This window comes from Bufo bufo, chromosome 2 (genome assembly GCF_905171765.1).
Source record: "Bufo bufo chromosome 2, aBufBuf1.1, whole genome shotgun sequence".
NCBI classification, from domain to species: domain Eukaryota; kingdom Metazoa; phylum Chordata; class Amphibia; order Anura; family Bufonidae; genus Bufo; species Bufo bufo.
The window spans coordinates 508,675,695-508,694,591 of NC_053390.1; the positions used below are offsets into that span (position 1 = coordinate 508,675,695).

The following is an 18,897-nucleotide window of genomic DNA, read 5'->3' on the forward strand; positions in this document are numbered from 1 at the left end:
TTTTGTAAAGCTGCTTACTGACGGATAAACTGCTACCGTCAAACCACATTTATTACAGTCTTAAAGGGCCGATCATAAATCTGACTTGGCTAAAACTGACTTTAGCCATATGTGAAAGTGGAGTGAGATGTCAGAGTAATGATAAATCTGGCCCATAGTGTCCATTTAGTACTGCAAATAATGCCTTATAGAAAAACATGTCATTTACATACCATTTTACTTTTTATTTCAGAATCATCCTTTTCCACCACCCTAACCCAACTATCCCTTATCCCTATGCTCCAGATTGCCAGACCAGAGATGACTCTTTCTAAGGCTTCATGCACTCACAGTATTTTTTTGTGGTCCGCAATAAGCTGTTCCGTTGTTCTGTGATCCGTTTCCGTTTTTGTTTCCGTGTGTCTTCCGGTTTTTTTGCGGACCGCAAAAAACAAGGAATGTTCCAATGTTCCAAAACGCACAAATAAAAAAATAGATCCACACCCAGGATACAGGTATAAATGCTGTTCACCTGTTTATTAGGTGGCCATTTTCTGTAGTCTTTACAGGGTACAGAGGTGCGTTTGGTTGCTTTTCTGTTCTTTGCTTTTTCCTTGTGGCGTCTTGGTTTCCCCATGGCGGATGACTCTGAGGAAGAAGTTGTACTGCACTGGCTAGTTTCTCGTAGATGGGGACAGCGCTCCCTTTTGTTGGACGAGGAACCGATTAGAAGGCAGCGATTTTGGGTTCATCCGATTGTTTCCCAACGCTACCGGAAAGGACACTTTCATACACTCTACAAAGATTTACGGCAGCATCCTGAGAAGTTTGGGTCGTTCTGTCGGATGACAGTGCCTACATTTGATCGCTTGCTGTCGTCTCTACGTACTGTCCTTACCTTCATGGACACCAATATGAGGCGCAGCATTTCTCCAGAGGAAAGGCTCATTGTCATGTTGAGGTAAGCTATATCTTTTATTCCTGTATCAAACAGTAATGTGCATGGCTTATGTCTTCTGTTCCTTTTTTCTTGAAATGGCTGGTGTTAGACATGTGCTTATTTTTGTCCGAAATTACCTTTCTTGGGCCCAAATATGTTTATTCAATTGCATAATATATTTTTGGTGTTAAATCAGTGACACATAACATGGCCTGGTTAAAGGTAGACGCATATTTTAAACAGGTAAACTATTTGTGTTTGTTTGCCTAATGTTATAATGCAGAGTGTTCACATCATCCTTTCATTCGCCAATACATTCTGCATTTAAATGTCGTAAACACAGTTTTCTTATTTAAGCTGGTTATTGTTTTTTTGTTTTTTTTCGTGTTCTTCAACAGATTCCTAGCAACTGGGAACTCATTTGCATCCCTGCATTTTGAGTTTCTTTTGGGAACCTCAACCATTTCTCGGATCGTGAGTCACACTTGCCCTGCCCGAGTCCAATAGACTGCCCGGATCTGCTGGTCCGCCGGCTCCATTTGTCATTGTGGCGGATGAAGGCTTTGTATTGACTCACCATGTTATGCGGCCCTTTCCAAAGCGTGCTTTGGATCTCAGGAGGCGTATTTTCAACTACCGGTTGACTCGTGCCCGTCGGTATGTTGAGTACGCTTTCGGGATACTCTCTAGCAAGTGGAGGGTGTTTTTGTCATCCATACAGATGAATCCGGAGAATGCTACCCTGGTGATTCAAGCTTGTGTTGTTCTACACAACTTCACCAGGATTCACGAGGATTCCTCTTCTGTTGACATGGAATATTTTCCTTCGTCAACAGGTTTGGGTTTGGATAGGACCCTGCATAGACAACCTGGAACTGCAGGCATTGCAGTTCGGGAACTCTATGCAGACTACTTTTTAAGCCCAGAGGGGCCCTTGCCATGGCAGAGGGACGCGATTCGTGGCAGTGTTTAATTTCTTCTGTGCTCGATAGTTTTCTTTCTTGTTTTCTAGATAGCTTGTGTAATTTTTGTCATAGTTGAGTGTAGGGACTCGCAAGAGAATGAGGACCCTTGACGTGGGCTTGCGGGCTGAGGTTTTTGGATCCAAAATATAAAAATAATAAAGATTCTTATGTTGGTCTACTTTTTAAAACATAATGTTGAAATTTTATATATGCTTCCAAAAACCTTCTAATACCTCATTTAAATATTAATTATTAACCAATTATGTAGCCTAATAAAGTGAGTGTACTTGAAGTTGTGTGTGTGTCTCTGTTTTGATAAAAATTTAAGGTGTTCTAATGTGTTGTAGAATAAAGAACATAAGCCACTTGTCATTTTTCAACTAAAATTTACTGTAACCCAAGCAATCATCCATTCATAAATAAACCTAATTCCGTGGTAAATGCCAAAAGCAGATAAATGGTTCAGACCAAAAAAAAATATATATATATATCATTCACATTTCAAATAAGTCTCTAGTGAAGGGACCAGGGGCATAGGAAGATCCTGGCCGTACCTGGGCCGGATCTGGTGCCCCAGCAGAATACATGCCCACATTAATGGACTGGGCAAGGGGAGGGTTGCGGTCTTGGGACCCATGGAAAGTTGGTTCGGGCAAAGGTGGACCATGGGGTGGATATGTCGGCTGGTGGAAGCTGGTAGGCTGCTGAGAGGAAGCCATCATTACTTTCTGCAGCAACTTGTTAATATCAAAATGTATGTCTCCCTGGTATGGGATAGAATAAATTTTTAACACTAGCGCAATGGAGGCAACACAATGATGATGGCTTTCTTTTGGGACATGCCTCATAAGTGCCGCAAGCCCCCTCAACATTGCTTCTTCTTGACCGTCAGTCCTCCTCTGAGCTAGGAACTCGATAACTCGGGCATCTATCATTTCCCGAGTTACTAGCTCAGAGGTAGACTGGCGGACATTCCTCCTTCTCCTGGGCTGCTGTGATGTTTGGGGCCTTTCTTGTTCCCCGACGCTCGTTGCCATGGGCAGTTCTGTGGCTTCCACTGCTGGTGTTGCTTGTGGGCTGGATTCTGGTGAAAAAACGGCTGGGGTTTCTTCACCACCCAAATCCGAATCGTCCGTCTCTTCCAAATTGTCCACAGTACTGTAGGTTGATGAAAAATTGTAACAAATCTTAATGTATTCAAATATCACAGAACCAACATACAGAATCCTATTAATTTTCAAAAAATATATATGACTACTATATGTAAGTCGAGGCAACATATATCCAAAAAGGGTTCAAAGTGTAGAATTTAGTAAAATTTTTAAAAAAGACACATAGCATAAACTAACCATTGAAAAACTGTTGCTTTGTACTGTGTGCCAATAGCATAAGTTTACCAAAAAATTGTTGGGGTGTTGGTTGGTAGCCTGATCAGAAACTTGTAGGTCAGGAGCTAACCAAGTGCTGATATTCTGTCCTTCTATATCTGGCCTGCTCAACCAATGTGCCTCCAGATGTTTTTAAAATGTAACTCCCAGCATGTCCTAATAGCTGTAAGCTCTACAGATATGCTGGGAGTTGTAGTTTAAGAGCAGCTTGAGGGCCGCAGTATGGATATGCCTGGCGTAAATGAATCAGCCTACACAAGGGCCTGGTGGGACTTGTATTGTACAAAAAACTGAAGCAACGCAGGGAGAGCAACCCTGGTTTAGGTTAAAATGGGCGAATGAGATTGACATTATTTGAGAATACTTTGAAAACCGGTTGTTGTTTTTTTTTACATAACTTTTGAGGGTGTGTAAAAAACATTGACCATATTTTAAAGTGTCAAACAGTAATGGAATGAATCCAAAACACGTTAAATTTCAACAACAAAAAAAACACCACATCCGGTGCATCGCCAAATGAAATTTCGAATTTTGAAAGGTGTATTTCAAAATTATTACACAATGTCGGCATATTGCTCTGATATGGGCACATTGTCTGATTGGTGTGTGTCCCAGCGCTCGGACATGCAACTATTTATGGAGAACAGAGCACAGAGTGCTGTTGCAGGAGGACCACATATTTTCCAGGATCCGTCCGCCACCATGCGCTAATCCCCGCCTCTACCATAGAAGTGAATGGGAGGGTGCCGCACATGCACGGGCCTTGCTCCCATTCATTTATATGGGGCAGACGCTATTAGTGGAACAAGCACACAGCTATTTTATGCGTCCCCATATAAATGAATAGAGGGATGTTGCGCATACGCAATGTGGCCTCCTTCTCTTTCATGGCCACGGTTGCAATATAGGTGGGACGTGCACCTGTAAGACAATGGGTGCATATCCTACCAATATGCCCCCATTGGATGAGATGAGTGAACACCTTTTGAAATTAACTACCAACAATGTCTCGGCATCATTTTGGGCCTAACCTCAAAAAAGGTGAAGTGAGAATTTAAACATAATTGTTTTAAACATTGGTGGAACAGGGCATCCTGTCTAAAAGCACCCCTGACAAATCTTAAATACACCATCAACATCATATATAGCAGACCAAACCTGGAAGAAAGGTCTGCTAGATATATTCGCATTGTGTACAATGAAATATATACAGTTCAATACATTGATTGTTAAAATAAACAAGACTTACGGCTTCAACTCCATCACAGGGCGTAGAAAACTTAGTTGCTCTGTATATCTTTATGGGCGCTTCTTGGATGCACCATCCTCACTGCTGCTCTTTTCGTTTAGCTCCCTCCGGAACTGGTCCCTGCAGCTATTCCACCTCGTCTTGGTGTTTTTAACTGTGTAAACAACCAAAAATGATAAAATTATTTCCTTAAAAAATTAATAAACATCCAAAATTCAAAAGTGAACAAAAAAACTTAACAATAATGCCAAAAGGGGATACTGCACAGGACATCGTACAGTCGGGCAGTTGTGGGTATCATATAATGTTTGTAAATTACTGGAAGGGGGAAATTATTTGTGCACTGACTTGAAAAAAGACTACTTTTTGATATTGGAAGTAGACAGATGTTTAATCAATTCCAACAGGGCCACATGTGTCCAAAATTCCTAAGAAATACATCCTGGGTATACATTATGACTGGGGCCAGTAGGTAAGGTCTGAACAGACAATAAAACATGGTGTGGTGTGGTAAAAAGTTCATGGAAATTGAACAAAACATGGACACAGTGGCGTACAGAGAAATGACTGGGCCCAAACTCAAATTTGCAAATGAGGCCCCCTCACACAGTAATTTGTTTGCTACACCTTCCTTTCAAGCCGACCCAATTCCTGTGGCTAGTAAAGAGCACTCTCTTATACCAGGCCGGGCAGCAGTTTCAACAGTTTTATGCACTGTCTATACTGTTACTGTATATATAAATGTGCTACAACTGTTGAGGGGGCCCTGACAAAGTATTTTACTCCTCCTCCTCCAAGGTGGGCCACTTCAGGGTCAGGGTCCAAAAGCAGCTGCTTCCCCTATAGCTAGGCCCCTACATGTACATACCACTAGAGCAGGGATGCTCAACGTGCGGCCCTCCAGCTGTTTCAAAACGACAACTCCCAGCAGGCCTACAGCTCCTGCAGGGCATGGTGGGAGTTGTAGTTTAACAACAGCTGGAGGGCCGCAGGTTGAGCATCCCTGCACTACACAATTAAGCCTGGCCACAAAAGGAACATGATTCTGAACTCACTGAAGTAGTTTTCAATATCATTAGGGACAACACAAGGACCGAACACCAAAACGACATTGCTTGCACTTACCTAATTCTGCACGACCTCGGTGATCCGCTTTATCCCATTCCCTCGGCTTTAAGCGACGGGCCACTTTCTCCCACGAAACTTCCTTGCGCACACGGTCCAGATACACAGGGGGCCGTGTGTCCCACAGCTCGGGCCTTTCATGGACAAGAGTGATGAGTTTGTCCACATTCCACCTTGGCATTTTTTGTTGGTACAGTAAAATATACCAATTATGACAGCCAAAAAATATGTGTCTGCCAAATCACCACACAAGGCTTGCCAATCTGGTAGTTTAAACTTCCTGTCCTTTTTTTTTTATTGCCAAAAGGACTTGGAGACAGGTTGCCAGGCAACTGATCCGCAAAAAAAAACGGACGCGGATGACATACGGAAGGCTTCCAATGTGCATCCGCATTTTTTGCGGACCCATTGACTTGAATGGGTCCGCAAACCGTTTTCCGCAAAAAAAATTAGACAGGTTATATTTTTTTGACGGACTGGAACCACGGATCATGGACGCGGATGGCAAACGGTGCATTAGCCGAGTTTTCCACGGACCCATTGATTTTCAATGGGTCTGCAGAAAAACACGGAAAACGGAACAACGGACGCGGATGCACACAACGGTCGTGTGCATGAGGCCTAAGAATGTCATGTTCCGTAGAGAATTTTCAAACTTCCACGTTTCTTTTATTTCATGTGGGGGGGGGGGGGGGAAGCAAGTGCTGCATCCCATTGAAATGAATAGGAGGCTATTTTGGAGCTCATTCGGAGACGGAAACACGCAAAAAAAAAAAAAACCTGTGTGAATTGGCCCTTTTTAGTCTGGCCCTAGCCACTTTCTGCCTGTGTGAAAACAGCCGCAATTCTCAGCGTGAGCGCTAGATGGCGCCTGATCCGCCGCGAACAGGGAAGTGCAGTTCCACTAGTGGGATATTTCCCTTTCCCAGGCAGTCCCCACCCTGTGATTTTACAGGGAGGGGGGAGAGAGAAGCAGGTTAAGAGTCATCTCCACAGAGAGGGAGACCTGACAATGTAGGAGCAGCGGGCGCCGACACCTCATTCTTCTCAGACGTCTCCGAGACAATAGCTGCCCCCATTGTGCGGGCAGCCGTGACCGTCATTCTGTCCTCCCATGGAGGGGGGAGAAGAAGCATGTCCGCCTGGCCGTCACCCCGGGCTCGTGGGTGGAGGTGCCCGATACACCGGCTGCCCGGCCCCCGTGCTGTGCTTCCTCTCCAGTCCACCATCGCTGCTGCACTAGGCTGTCAGTATCGCATGCAGGGTGTGTGGTGAATGGTGCACCATGACGCTTCCGCAGCACTGACAGGCGCCCCCTCCCCGTCTCCATGATGATGGCAGCGCCAAAGGATGCCTGTGACCTGAAGACTGCCAGGCTATGGAGGGACGCGGCTCTGCGCTCCAGGAAGCTGCGGAGCAGCCTGCGCCAGCTCACCCTCAGCTGCGGCGAGCAGAACAAGCTCATCCTCCCCGAGGACCTAGGCGACGTGGAGGTGCTGAATCTGGGCAACAACTCCTTGGAGGACGTGCCCGATGGCCTGCGGAGCCTGTCTGCCGGCAACCTGCATGTCCTCATCCTGCGCAGGAACAAGCTCCTCAGCGTGCCCTCCGCCGTGTACGAGCTGGGCAGGCTGACCGAGCTGGACATGAGCCACAACCGGCTGAGCTGCCTGACAGAAGCGGTGGGCTTGCTGAGCCAGCTGAAGAAGCTCTGCCTGAGCCACAACAAGCTGCAGACCCTGCCCAGGCAGGTCGGCTCCCTGGTCCACCTGGAGGAGCTGGACGTGAGCTTCAACCGTATCAGCCAGCTGCCTGACGCCCTGCAGGGTCTAGCCCGTCTCCGAGCCCTGGACCTGGACCACAACGGGCTGTGCAGCTTCCCTCAGCAGATCCTGCCGCTGCCTGCCCTGGAGGAGCTGGACTTCTCTGGTAACAAGATGCTCTGCAGTAGCGGCTCCCTTCCTGATGGCATCCGGGCCATGAAGCCTCTGAAGATACTGTGGCTGAGCAGCACTGGCCTCTGCACCTTGCCGGACTCTTTTTGTGAGCTGACCAGTCTGGAAAGCCTGATGCTAGACAACAATAACCTCTCCTCCTTACCTGAGGGCTTTGGGGCTCTGCAGAAGCTGAGGATGATCAACCTGTCCTCCAACTCCTTCCAGGATTTCCCCAAGATCCTCCTGTGCCTCCAGGAACTGGAGGAGCTCTACCTGAGTCGAAATAAAATGACTGTGCTACCAGAGGGCATCTCCAGCTTGTTCAGGCTGGTCACTTTGTGGCTGGATAACAACAGGATAAGGTACCTGCCGGACTCCATTGTGGAGCTGGGCTTGCTGGAGGAGCTGGTGTTGCAAGGTAACCAAATAGCAATTCTCCCAGATAACTTTGGGAAGCTGTCCAAAGTCAATATCTGGAAGATCAAAGACAACCCTTTAATCCAGCCTCCTTATGAGGTGTGTATGAAAGGGATCCCTTACATTGCTGCTTATCAGAAGGAACTTGCCCATTCACAGCCTGCAGTCAAGCCTAGGTTAAAACTGGTCCTCACAGGCCTGAAGGAAGCAGGCAAAACTGTACTGAGACATTGTCTGACTGATGGTCAGCAGGCCAGCTGCATACTGGGAAATACAGGGATTGAGGTCACCAACTGGACAGCTGATGTGGAGCGGGGAATTACTTTCATAGTGTATGATTTAGCTGGGGACCAGAGCTATGACATAATCAACCCCTTCTTCCTCTCCCCCGGTGCTTTATATATCCTAGCAGTTAATCTAAAGTCCTATGTTTCTAAGCAGTTTTATATGTCTGTAGGCTATTTTCTACATTTTATCAGTGCCAAGGTACCACATGCAGTTGTATGCATCGTAGGGACTCATGCAGATTTATGTGAGGAGATGGACATTGAGGAGAAATGCCTTGATATACACCACCAGATAGCTCTGCAGGAGAAGAAGGATTCCGAGACCTTACAGAGTCTGGCACAGACTGTTGATGAAGCCCTCAGCCAAGACTATGACATGCGTGCCTCAAACCCTCATGCAGCTTTTTATGGTGTCAGTGATAAGAACCTGAGGAGGAAGAAAGCCCATTACCAATATTTAATGAATAACCGTCTTCAGATCCTCTCCCCGGTCCTCTGTGTTAGCTGCCACAATTATTCTAACATTAGGCGCTTGAGGGAAAAGCTCCTTTCTGTGGCGGAGCACAGAGAGATTTTCCCAAATTTGCATAGAGTTCTTCCCAAATCCTGGCAAATGCTGGAGGAATTGCACTTTAAGCCTCAGGAGCTGTGGCTGACCTGGTGGGACTCGGCACGCCTAGGCCTACAGGCTGGCCTAACTGAGGACAGGCTACAGAGTGCCCTGTCTTATTTACACGAGAGCGGCAAGCTGCTCTACTTTGAAGACAATGCGACTCTTAAAGAGTACGTTTTTCATAATCTGACTAAACTGATTGACATTTTGAATGTCTTTTTCCAGAGGGATGCCTCTGTCCTACTGCAGAAACTTATGAGTGACACTAATGTGGATGACCTGAGGGCTACCCAATTCCATCATTATGTGGAAGGGTTTCTACTTCATGGACTATTGCCCACTCATGTCATTAAGTTACTACTCAAACCACATATCAAAACCCAACAAGACTTGCAACTCATACTAGAACTTCTGGAGAAGATGGGCCTTTGTTACTGTATGAATAAACCTAAGTCCAAGCCGTTGAATGGGGCCACAGCTTGGTATAAGTTCCCATGCTACGTAAAGAATGAGGTGCCTCATGCAGAGGCTTGGATCAATGGTACAAACTTATCAGGACAATCTCTGGCGGTGGAACAGCTTCAGATAGAATACAGCTTTCCGTTCCTGTTCCCACCTGGCTTGTTTGCCCGCTTTAGCGTCCAGATTAATAGTCATATAGTGCACCGTTCAGATGGTAAATTTCAGATCTTTGCCTACAGGGGAAAAGTGCCAGTTGTGGTGAGCTTTCGACCTTCAAAGGGAGCCTTACAGTCAGACATTTTGTCTATTGCCAGCCATGCCTCACTGCCTAATATCTGGACGGCATGGCAGGCCATAACACCCTTGGTGGAAGAGCTGAATGCACTATTACTGGAATGGCCAGGCCTATACTACACAGTACATGTTCTGTGCTCCAAGTGCCTTAAAAGGGGATCACCAAATCCACACACCTTCCCAGGTAAGATTTTATTTCTCCATGGTTGAGTTTTTGTGCATTTAACACCTTATACTTGGAATGTATTACCGTAGATATAAATGGAGCGGAAGGATAACTATACATATGAGAGAACTGGAAAGAGCTTTATTGTTAAGGGTGTGGTAATGTCTTATAAATAAAGCTGTGCAGTCCTGAATGCAGGCAGAAATGGAAGCAGTGGATGTTTTCTTTCCGGTTGCTGTGGTTATGATCAGGACCATCCAGTGCACACCTTAGGATGTACAGTGCTTGTGTGTACAGGTATTCCTTCACATATTCAGATTGCTGGCTGCAGTCTGGTAATATTGCCAAGTTACATCTTTTTTTAAGCTCATTTATAAAAGGTTTATATGCCCTTTAGGTCGATCATCTGATCACTATCATCCTTCAGTGCCAGGTTAGTCTGGCATGGTGAAGGCACAAAGGATCTAATGGATGATATAGTAATCTGATGGGTATAGCCTGCTGTACAGTGAACCAGGCAGCTGAGATCTATGGTGCTGCATGAGAGCTGATGTAGCGGAGTACCAGCAATACTGACATGGAGGGGCGCATTTTTGGCTCCTCAAAGGGGTTGTCATTTTTGCTGTTCCTCAGGATAGACCATCAATATCTGGTCATCAGGGGCCTAACAGCCTGCATCTCTGCTGTTTTTTAGCAGCACTGGAGCTAGACATCTCCATCCATTGTGTTACTGTGGCACTTCAGTTACCGGTTCCATCCGTTACACAATAGAACAGCTAATTGGTGTGGGCGTTGGTGGTTGGACATCCCCCAATCAGATATTGATGGGCCATCAATATGCAAATCCTGGACAAGCCCTTTAATGACAGCCTTAGTCCATTCATGTCAGTGGCATGTGCAAGGATAGCTAATGCAGCACTTCATTTCAATGTGAGTGACTGGTCCCTATCAAGGACTGTCGCCCACAGGGAATGTACTTTCATGTTATGCAGCAGCATTGCATCTTCTGTTAATTTAATATATGGTCTCCCTTTAATATATATATATGGGGTAAACCATTGCTGTTTCCTGATGCGGGTTAGTGTAAAGTACCATTGTGGGTCCATGTACCAGAGGTTTTACTCATTGTACATATGTTCAGTATGGAGTCGGGAACAGCTGCATCATGTCCCATAATGGCGTCACTAGAACGTTTTCCTGTTTCAGGTCATTGACTTCAAGATGTTTTCTAGCAAAATTATCTACATGAAAACGTGAAGTTACATTCTCATATGTCTGGTGATCCCATGTAGTGCTCCGGAAATCCGCAGGCAGGTCAATTTCCGCATAGAAATAATGCGCAAAGTGTGCATGAGGTTTGTGTAGTCTTAAACGCTTTGCTGGTCCTGTACTACACTGTGGTTTTTCTGCATGGGATTCCACATGGAAAAACCACACATATTCTGCAACTTGTGCAGGTGGCCTTGGGTTGAGGCAGTCTTGGCCACAACCAGCAATCACTGCGTAGCACTGCAGTCAGGGATTGAGGCCATGGAAACATGCTGTCACGGCCTTTGCTGTGTGCGCCGTTACATGGTTGCCACGCAGGCTGTTGGCTGGTGTGTGCACTTCCCCTTTTAGTGGTTTCCTCCCTCTGTCTGGTGCTGGAAGGGTAAACTCCATGACTGGGTGTGGTCACTTGGGTTTTATTACCTGTGGCTCCCTGGCTGGAGTCAGTGGTACTCCAGCTGTCGTTGGTGCTGGAGCTCTGTCTGCCCAGTCCTTGAGGGCCACCTTGTAAGGACATCAATGTCATCCCGGGTTCTCCAGCTATATCTTCCCTCCCTTACATGTGGTGTAGGGTTATGTATGTGGTGTGTTATGTCTAGCTTGTTGTTCCATGTTTAGTGTTGTCATCCCGCATGTATGCTAGACATTTATTTGTCTACCTCCGTGAGGGGGCTGGTTTCCCAGAGGGTTAAACCTTAAAGGGACACTGACAGGCCGTTAGAGCTGACTGCCTGCGCCTATACGATACTCCTGGTCCTGAGGGCAACAGCCTCAATAGTGTCACTGGGCATGCGCCGAGCCCAGTGACGTAATCAGAGCGCTGTTGCCTCAGGACCCAGGAGCATCGTACAGGCGCAGGCAGTCTGCGATACTGCGGCTGCGCGGGATTTCGGAGGCCAAGAAAGGAGGACGCAAGGTTGGTGGGGTGAATAAATTACATGACGTAGTGGAGGGGGCGACGTCGTTTGGCAAGGATGTGGGAGTAAATTTATTTCTAAGGAGGCGTGCTGGGCTTGGAAGAAAGGCGAGCTGGGCACTGCAGGGGGCGTTACTGGGCACTAGAGGAGAGGAATAACGCCCCTCTGGGCACCTTGAAGGTTCATTAGCATATCTGAAAAATTGCTTTTTCATCTAAATGAAAAGTTGAATAAAAGAAAGAAGACAGATGCTGGAATGAAGGTACTTTATTGCACATTGCTATGTTAACAGTTTTATATGCTCAAAATAGGTGACAGATTCCCTTTAATTAAGCATATTAAGACCAATAAAAGAATATATGTCACTTTATATGCTCTGTGTCCCTTTAAGTCTGTATGCAGTGCTGCCTGGGGCTGCCATGCACCTTGCTGTATTGGGCCCAGGCAGTATCTGGTGTGCTGGATACCTGTGTGTTGTGTTGTTGGTACGGAGTCCTGTGTGGTGTGTGGGCTCCTGTACGTATGCACGGGTTCCAGTCATGGTGGCAGCGGCAGGTAAGCGTGTTGTCTGGTGTTCTTACCTGCCGACTCTGTTGCTGTATTCAGTCTTCCACTTTTCCCTGCAGCTAGGCCATTTGAGACTCCGGTTCCTCCGTGTCTTGGAAGAACAGGTCGTCTCTCCCCTGCTCCTATGTGAGGGATTCTCAGGGCGACTCAGGGCCAAAGGTATCCAGGGTATGAGCCGTCCTACCATCAAGGTCCGCTCATGCGGTTAGGAGTTAGGGTGACGCTTTAAGAGGTGACCTGATCCTGGCCTAGCTGCTCCCCCTTTATACTTGACATTGTACGGTGGGGGTTTCCCCCACTCCCCACCGTGATACATGCAAGTCACACTGGAACCCCATTCAGTTAAGTGGCTGCAGTGCTACACGCTGTCGTGGCTAGCTAATTGCTGAACCTAAGGGTCTCTACCACACATGAATTTTGTCTGGCATTTTTCCACCACTGAAATACACTGTAGTAACCGCCTGTGTTTTTATCCATTTTATATTCGATCGGTTTTTTTTTAGCAACTTTTTTGTTAAATCTGTGTGAACCCTATGACGGATCGCAGTAGCAGAAAGCGCAGGTGTGAAAGTAGCCTAAGAGATTCACTTACTTGAAGGACCACCAGGAGGATAGTGAGTAAGGGTCCTATTAGACGGGCAGATATTTTTTCATTAATGATCGGCAAACTGTTTGCATTGAATTTCTGAATTCTCATCTCATCCATCATGCTAGGGAAAGGATGCGACATTGTGGATTTAAAATCTGCAGCATGTCAAATTTTGCAGATTTCACCCTTTGCAATGGAAAGGGTGAAGTCTGACTTTTCTGTAGCAAAAACCACATGTAATACATGCAGTTTTGTTGAGGATTTTTACTGCGGAAACGCACCAGAAACAGCAGCAGATTTTTCAGCTGGATTTTCAGTCCGGTTTAAACCCGACCTTGCCCTCCTAATGACTTCTGATCAGGGAAGGGAGTGTGGTGGGGACTAGCAATCTTTCAGTCGGGCAGAGTTGTATAATCCACAGAAAATGAATGATTTATCACTCATCGTTCGATCTCTGCACGTTATTACACCTCAGGATAATTTCTCAAATTCAAATAATTATGTGAAAATTGAAATGATAATTATTAGTCTAATAGGCCTGTAAGTGGTATTTGGGATGAAAAAATTGTAGGTACCAAGGAGACCTGAGTAGACTAAGGCCAGACACGCAACCGAGTGAGTGTCCCATCCTGACCTCTGCTCCTCTGACAGGATTGTACAGCATTATAATGATTTATAATTCTGTGTTATTGTCCTACATTTAATGTATATGTGATGTATATGTTAAACGTGTGCCTCTAGACACCTTGCAGTGGCATCCGTCCCCATAGGGTTCCATTGTGAAAAACGTATTTAATGGTGTTTAGTGGTTGCTTCTTGGCTGTCCCAGAATGGCCACTGTAAATTGTGCTCTTAAACTCTGTCCAGTAAAATACAGGAAAAGTCCCGCCATGTTACTCTATATACTCAGAGGTTCATGAAGGACTTTCTATGGAAGTAAATTGCCAGTTGTTCCCTGTGGTACGAACAGGATAGAAATCCCAATTTATACGTGAAAATAAAAATATGACTGCTATAAAAAGTTGTTAGCATAGTGTTTCACTTTACTAGGTAATCGGAGGGATGAACCTTTATTTTCCAGCTTATCTATGCAGATTTACAGAAACTAACATCTGAATTTCGTATTCCTTTAATTTTTTTTCTTTTTTCTGGGAAGATGAAATGGTGTATAGCGAGAAAGAAGCAGAGCTCCTTCAGGGTGTCCACCTGATTGTCCCGGCAGCCGCACAGCAATCGCAGTGTGACTAGGTAGTGACATGGCTGTGCTGCAGCTCTCCCACCGATGATTTACTGCTCAGCCCAAGACTAAACATTTCTCCCTCTGGCTGTAGGCCTTACAGATTCCTCGAATAACTCGGTGTCAGCTCCAGCATGCTGTCCACAGCGCCCTGTCACACTGTGTGTCTATACAGTACAGAGCATTAGTACCTAGATGGGTGATTCCTTCTATTGTCCTGTATATTACTATTTCTTTATCAGCCTCTCTGACCATGTGAGGTGGAGGGAAGAATGACGGCCTAGCTTGGCATTCGTGACCTTGGCTGGTTATGGGACTAATGCAGGGACACAAGTTCCATCATGCAGCTGTCTGTTGGAGCGTTGCTGGTTACGGGCATTGTCTTGTGGCCGCAGGGTACAAGTATGTGCTGCTGATGATGCCGGATGCTCTCAGATGAATGGACTTTTTGGTGCGACTAGTGGAGCACAAAGGAATTCCTGCTGTTCATTCCAGGAGGAAGCTTAAAGGGAACCTGCCACTCAACCCGTCACCTAATACAGCATGGTTACTATATAGCAATAGTTACTTTGTGTCACTTACAACTGATAGAATTTAGAACTGATAGAATCAGGTCCAGTTTTTAAAACTGTCTCTAGGGCTTATGCACATATAAGGCCTAGTTCACATGTCAGTGTGATTGAGAGCCAAAACCAGGAGTGGAGCCTCCACAGACCATTCATTTCAATGGTTCCGCAAAAAAACGGAATGTACTCCATATGTAATCTGTTTCCGTATATCCATTCTGCTAAAAGATAGAACTTGTCCTATTATTGTCCGCAAATAATGTTCCGTGGCTCCATTCAAGTCAATGGGTCCAAAAAAAAATACGGAATACATCCGTATGTCATCCTTTTTTTTTTTTGCGGATCCATGCCCACTTTGCCCATGTGTATACTGTTAAAATACATTAATGATTAAAAATTGTATGTTTCCATTTGCGATCCACAAACAACGGATCGCATACGGAAACCATACAGAGATTTTTTGCGGAACTACAGAACGAAAACGTAAAACTGAACAACGGATCCGTTAAAAACGGACCACAAAATAATGAAAAAGCCATATGGTCGTGTGCAAGAAGCCTAAGGCTGGGTTCACACTTGAGCGTTTTACAGCGCGTTTGAACGCGCTGTAAAACGCTCAACACATGAAAACCAATGCTTCCCTATGGCCCTGGTTCTCACTTGAGCGTTTTACAGCGCGTTTGAACGCGCTGTAAAACGCTCAACACATGAAAACCAATGCTTCCCTATGGCCCTGGTTCTCACTTCTCACTACGCTCAAACTAGTTCTTGAGCTTCTTTGGGGCGTTTTGTCGCGCGTTTGCAGCCATAGGACACTGCAGTCAATCACACAAACGCGTGTAATACGCGCGTTCACCATGGACAAAAACGCGCGACAAAAACGCGCGTTAAACGCGCATATCAAATTCGCTCAAGTGTGAACCCAGCCTAAGGGAAAGATCTGCACCTGTTCTGTGTTTAGAGCCGCACCTGGTTTTGGCTCCCAGTCACTGACTGTGTGAACTAGGGCTAACAGTGTGTGCTGTGGACCCCAATACACAACTGTTTTGTATGTCTTATATCACACTGTATTCTCTTATAGCACTTCTACAATAGATGGAGTGTAGTATTACATACAGTGTCCAGTGGAAGATACTGTTGTGTTTTTTTTTGCCTTCTTAAAATATGACCGCATGCATGCCTCCCTGTCATGCTTACTACCTTATCATAGATCTATATAACACGTATCCCAAATACCGTCATGTGTGTAAGCTTTTAAGACCCGCATCGTGATAGTAAATGTCATGGTGTCACAATCGAAAACTAAAAACCCCTTATACCTAATACCTATAATAATAACGACTGACAACCAATTGTGGATAAATAAGGCCGCGGTCTTTATTAAATCTGGGGGTTAACCAATAAATATTTCCACAATAAATTAATCATACTGAGTTTAACCGCTTGCCGCCACGCTAACGCCGAAAGGCGTCATTGCGGCGGCTCCCCCAGGCTACGCTAACGCCAATTGGCGTCATCTCGCGTGAGCCGAGATTTCCTGTGAACGCGCGCACACAGGCGCGCGCGCTCACAGGAACGGAAGGTAAGAGAGTTGATCTCCAGCCTGCCAGCGGCGATCGTTCGCTGGCAGGCTGGAGATGTGATTTTTTTTAACCCCTAACAGGTATATTAGACGCTGTTTTGATAACAGCGTCTAATATACCTGCTACCTGGTCCTCTGGTGGTCCCCTTTGTTTGGATCGACCACCAGAGGACACAGGTAGCTCAGTAAAGTAGCACCAAGCACCACTACACTACACTACACCCCCCCCCCCCGTCACTTATTAACCCCTTATTAGCCCCTGATCACCCCATATAGACTCCCTGATCACCCCCCTGTCATTGATTACCCCCCTGTCATTGATCACACCGCTGTAAAGCTCCATTCAGACGTCCGCATGATTTTTACGGATCCACTGATAGATGGATCGGATCCGCAAAACGCACACGGACGTCTGAATGGAGCCTTACAGGGGCGTGATCAATGACTGTGGTGATCACCCCATATAGACTCCCTGATCACCCCCCTGTCATTGATTACCCCCCTGTCATTGATCACACCCCTGTAAAGCTCCATTCAGACGTCCGCATGATTTTTACGGATCCACTGATAGATGGATCGGATCCGCAAAACGCATACGGACGTCTGAATGGAGCCTTACAGGGGCGTGATTAATGACTGTGGTGATCACCCCATATAGACTCCCTGATCACCCCCCTGTCATTGATTACCCCCCTGTCATTGATAACCCCCTGTAAAGCTCCATTCAGACGTCCGCATGATTTTTACGGATCCACTGATAGATGGATCGGATCCGCAAAACGCATATGGACGTCTGAATGGAGCCTTACAGGGGCATGATCAATGACTGTGGTGATCACCCCATATAGACTCCCTGATCACCCCCCTGTCATTGATTACCCCCCTGTCATTGATCACCCCCCCTGTCAGGCTGCATTCAGATGTCCGTATGATTTTTACGGATCCACGGATACATGGATCGGATCCGCAAAACACATACGGACATCTGAATGGAGCCTTATAGGGGGGTGATCAATGACAGGGGGGTGATCACACCATATAGACTCCCTGATCACCCGCCCTGTCATTGATCACCCCCCCTGTCATTGATCACCCCCCTGTCATTGATCACCCCCCTGTCAGGCTCCATTCAGACATTTTTTTGGCCCAAGTTAGCGGAAATTATTATTTTTTTCTTACAAAGTCTCATATTCCACTAACTTATGTCAAAAAATTAAATCTCACATGAACTCACCATACCCCTCACGGAATCCAAATGCGTAAAAATTTTTAGACATTTATATTCCAGACTTCTTCTCACGCTTTAGGGCCCCTAGAATGCCAGGGCAGTATAAATACCCCACATGTGACCCCATTTCGGAAAGAAGACACCCCCAGGTATTCCGTGAGGGGCATATTGAGTCCATGAAAGATTGAAATTTTTGTCCCAAGTTAGCGGAAAGGGAGACTTTGTGAGAAAAAAATAAAAAATATCAATTTCCGCTAACTTGTGCCAAAAAAAAAAAAATTTCTATGAACTCGCCATGCCCCTCATTGAATACCTTGGGGTGTCTTCTTTCCAAAATGGGGTCACATGTGGGGTATTTATACTGCCCTGGCATTCTAGGGGCCCCAAAGCGTGAGAAGAAGTCTGGTATCCAAATGTCTAAAAATGCCCTCCTAAAAGGAATTTGGGCACCTTTGCGCATCTAGGCTGCAAAAAAAGTGTCACACATCTGGTATCGCCGTACTCAGGAGAAGTTGGGGAATGTGTTTTGGGGTGTCATTTTACATATACCCATGCTGGGTGAGAGAAATATCTTGGTCAAATGCCAACTTTGTATAAAAAAATGGGAAAAGTTGTCTTTTGCCAAGATATTTTTCTCACCCAGCATGGGTATATGTAAAATGACACCCCAAAACACATTCCCCAACTTCTCCTGAATACGGCGATACCACATGTGTGACACTTTTTTGCAGCCTAGGTGGGCAAAGGGGCCCATATTCCAAAGAGCACCTTTAGGATTTCACAGGTCATTTACCTACTTACCACACATTAGGGCCCCTGGAAAATGCCAGGGCAGTATAACTACCCCACAAGTGACCCCATTTTGGAAAGAAGACACCCCAAGGTATTCCGTGAGGGGCATGGCGAGTTCCTAGAATTTTTTATTTTTTGTCACAAGTTAGTGGAAAATGATGATTTTTTTTTTTGATTTTTTTTTCTTACAAAGTCTCATATTCCACTAACTTGTGACAAAAAATAAAAACTTCCACGAACTCACTATGCCCATCAGCGAATACCTTGGGGTGTCTTCTTTCCAAAATGGGGTCACTTGTGGGGTAGTTATACTGCCCTGGCATTCTAG

The 18,897-nt window shown here is 45.8% G+C and overlaps 1 protein-coding gene across 1 annotated transcript in view; it reads left to right on the forward strand.

Moving 5' to 3' along the window:
- The first annotated feature begins 6,600 nt into the window (after positions 1-6,600).
- MFHAS1 (malignant fibrous histiocytoma amplified sequence 1) overlaps positions 6,601-18,897 on the forward strand; it is a 102,679-nt gene continuing 90,382 nt past the window's right edge. The window contains exon 1 of the mRNA XM_040417868.1: positions 6,601-9,840. Within this exon, the coding sequence (XP_040273802.1) occupies positions 6,975-9,840 (2,866 nt within the window). The 5' untranslated portion in view covers positions 6,601-6,974. The remainder of the gene's footprint in view (positions 9,841-18,897) is intronic.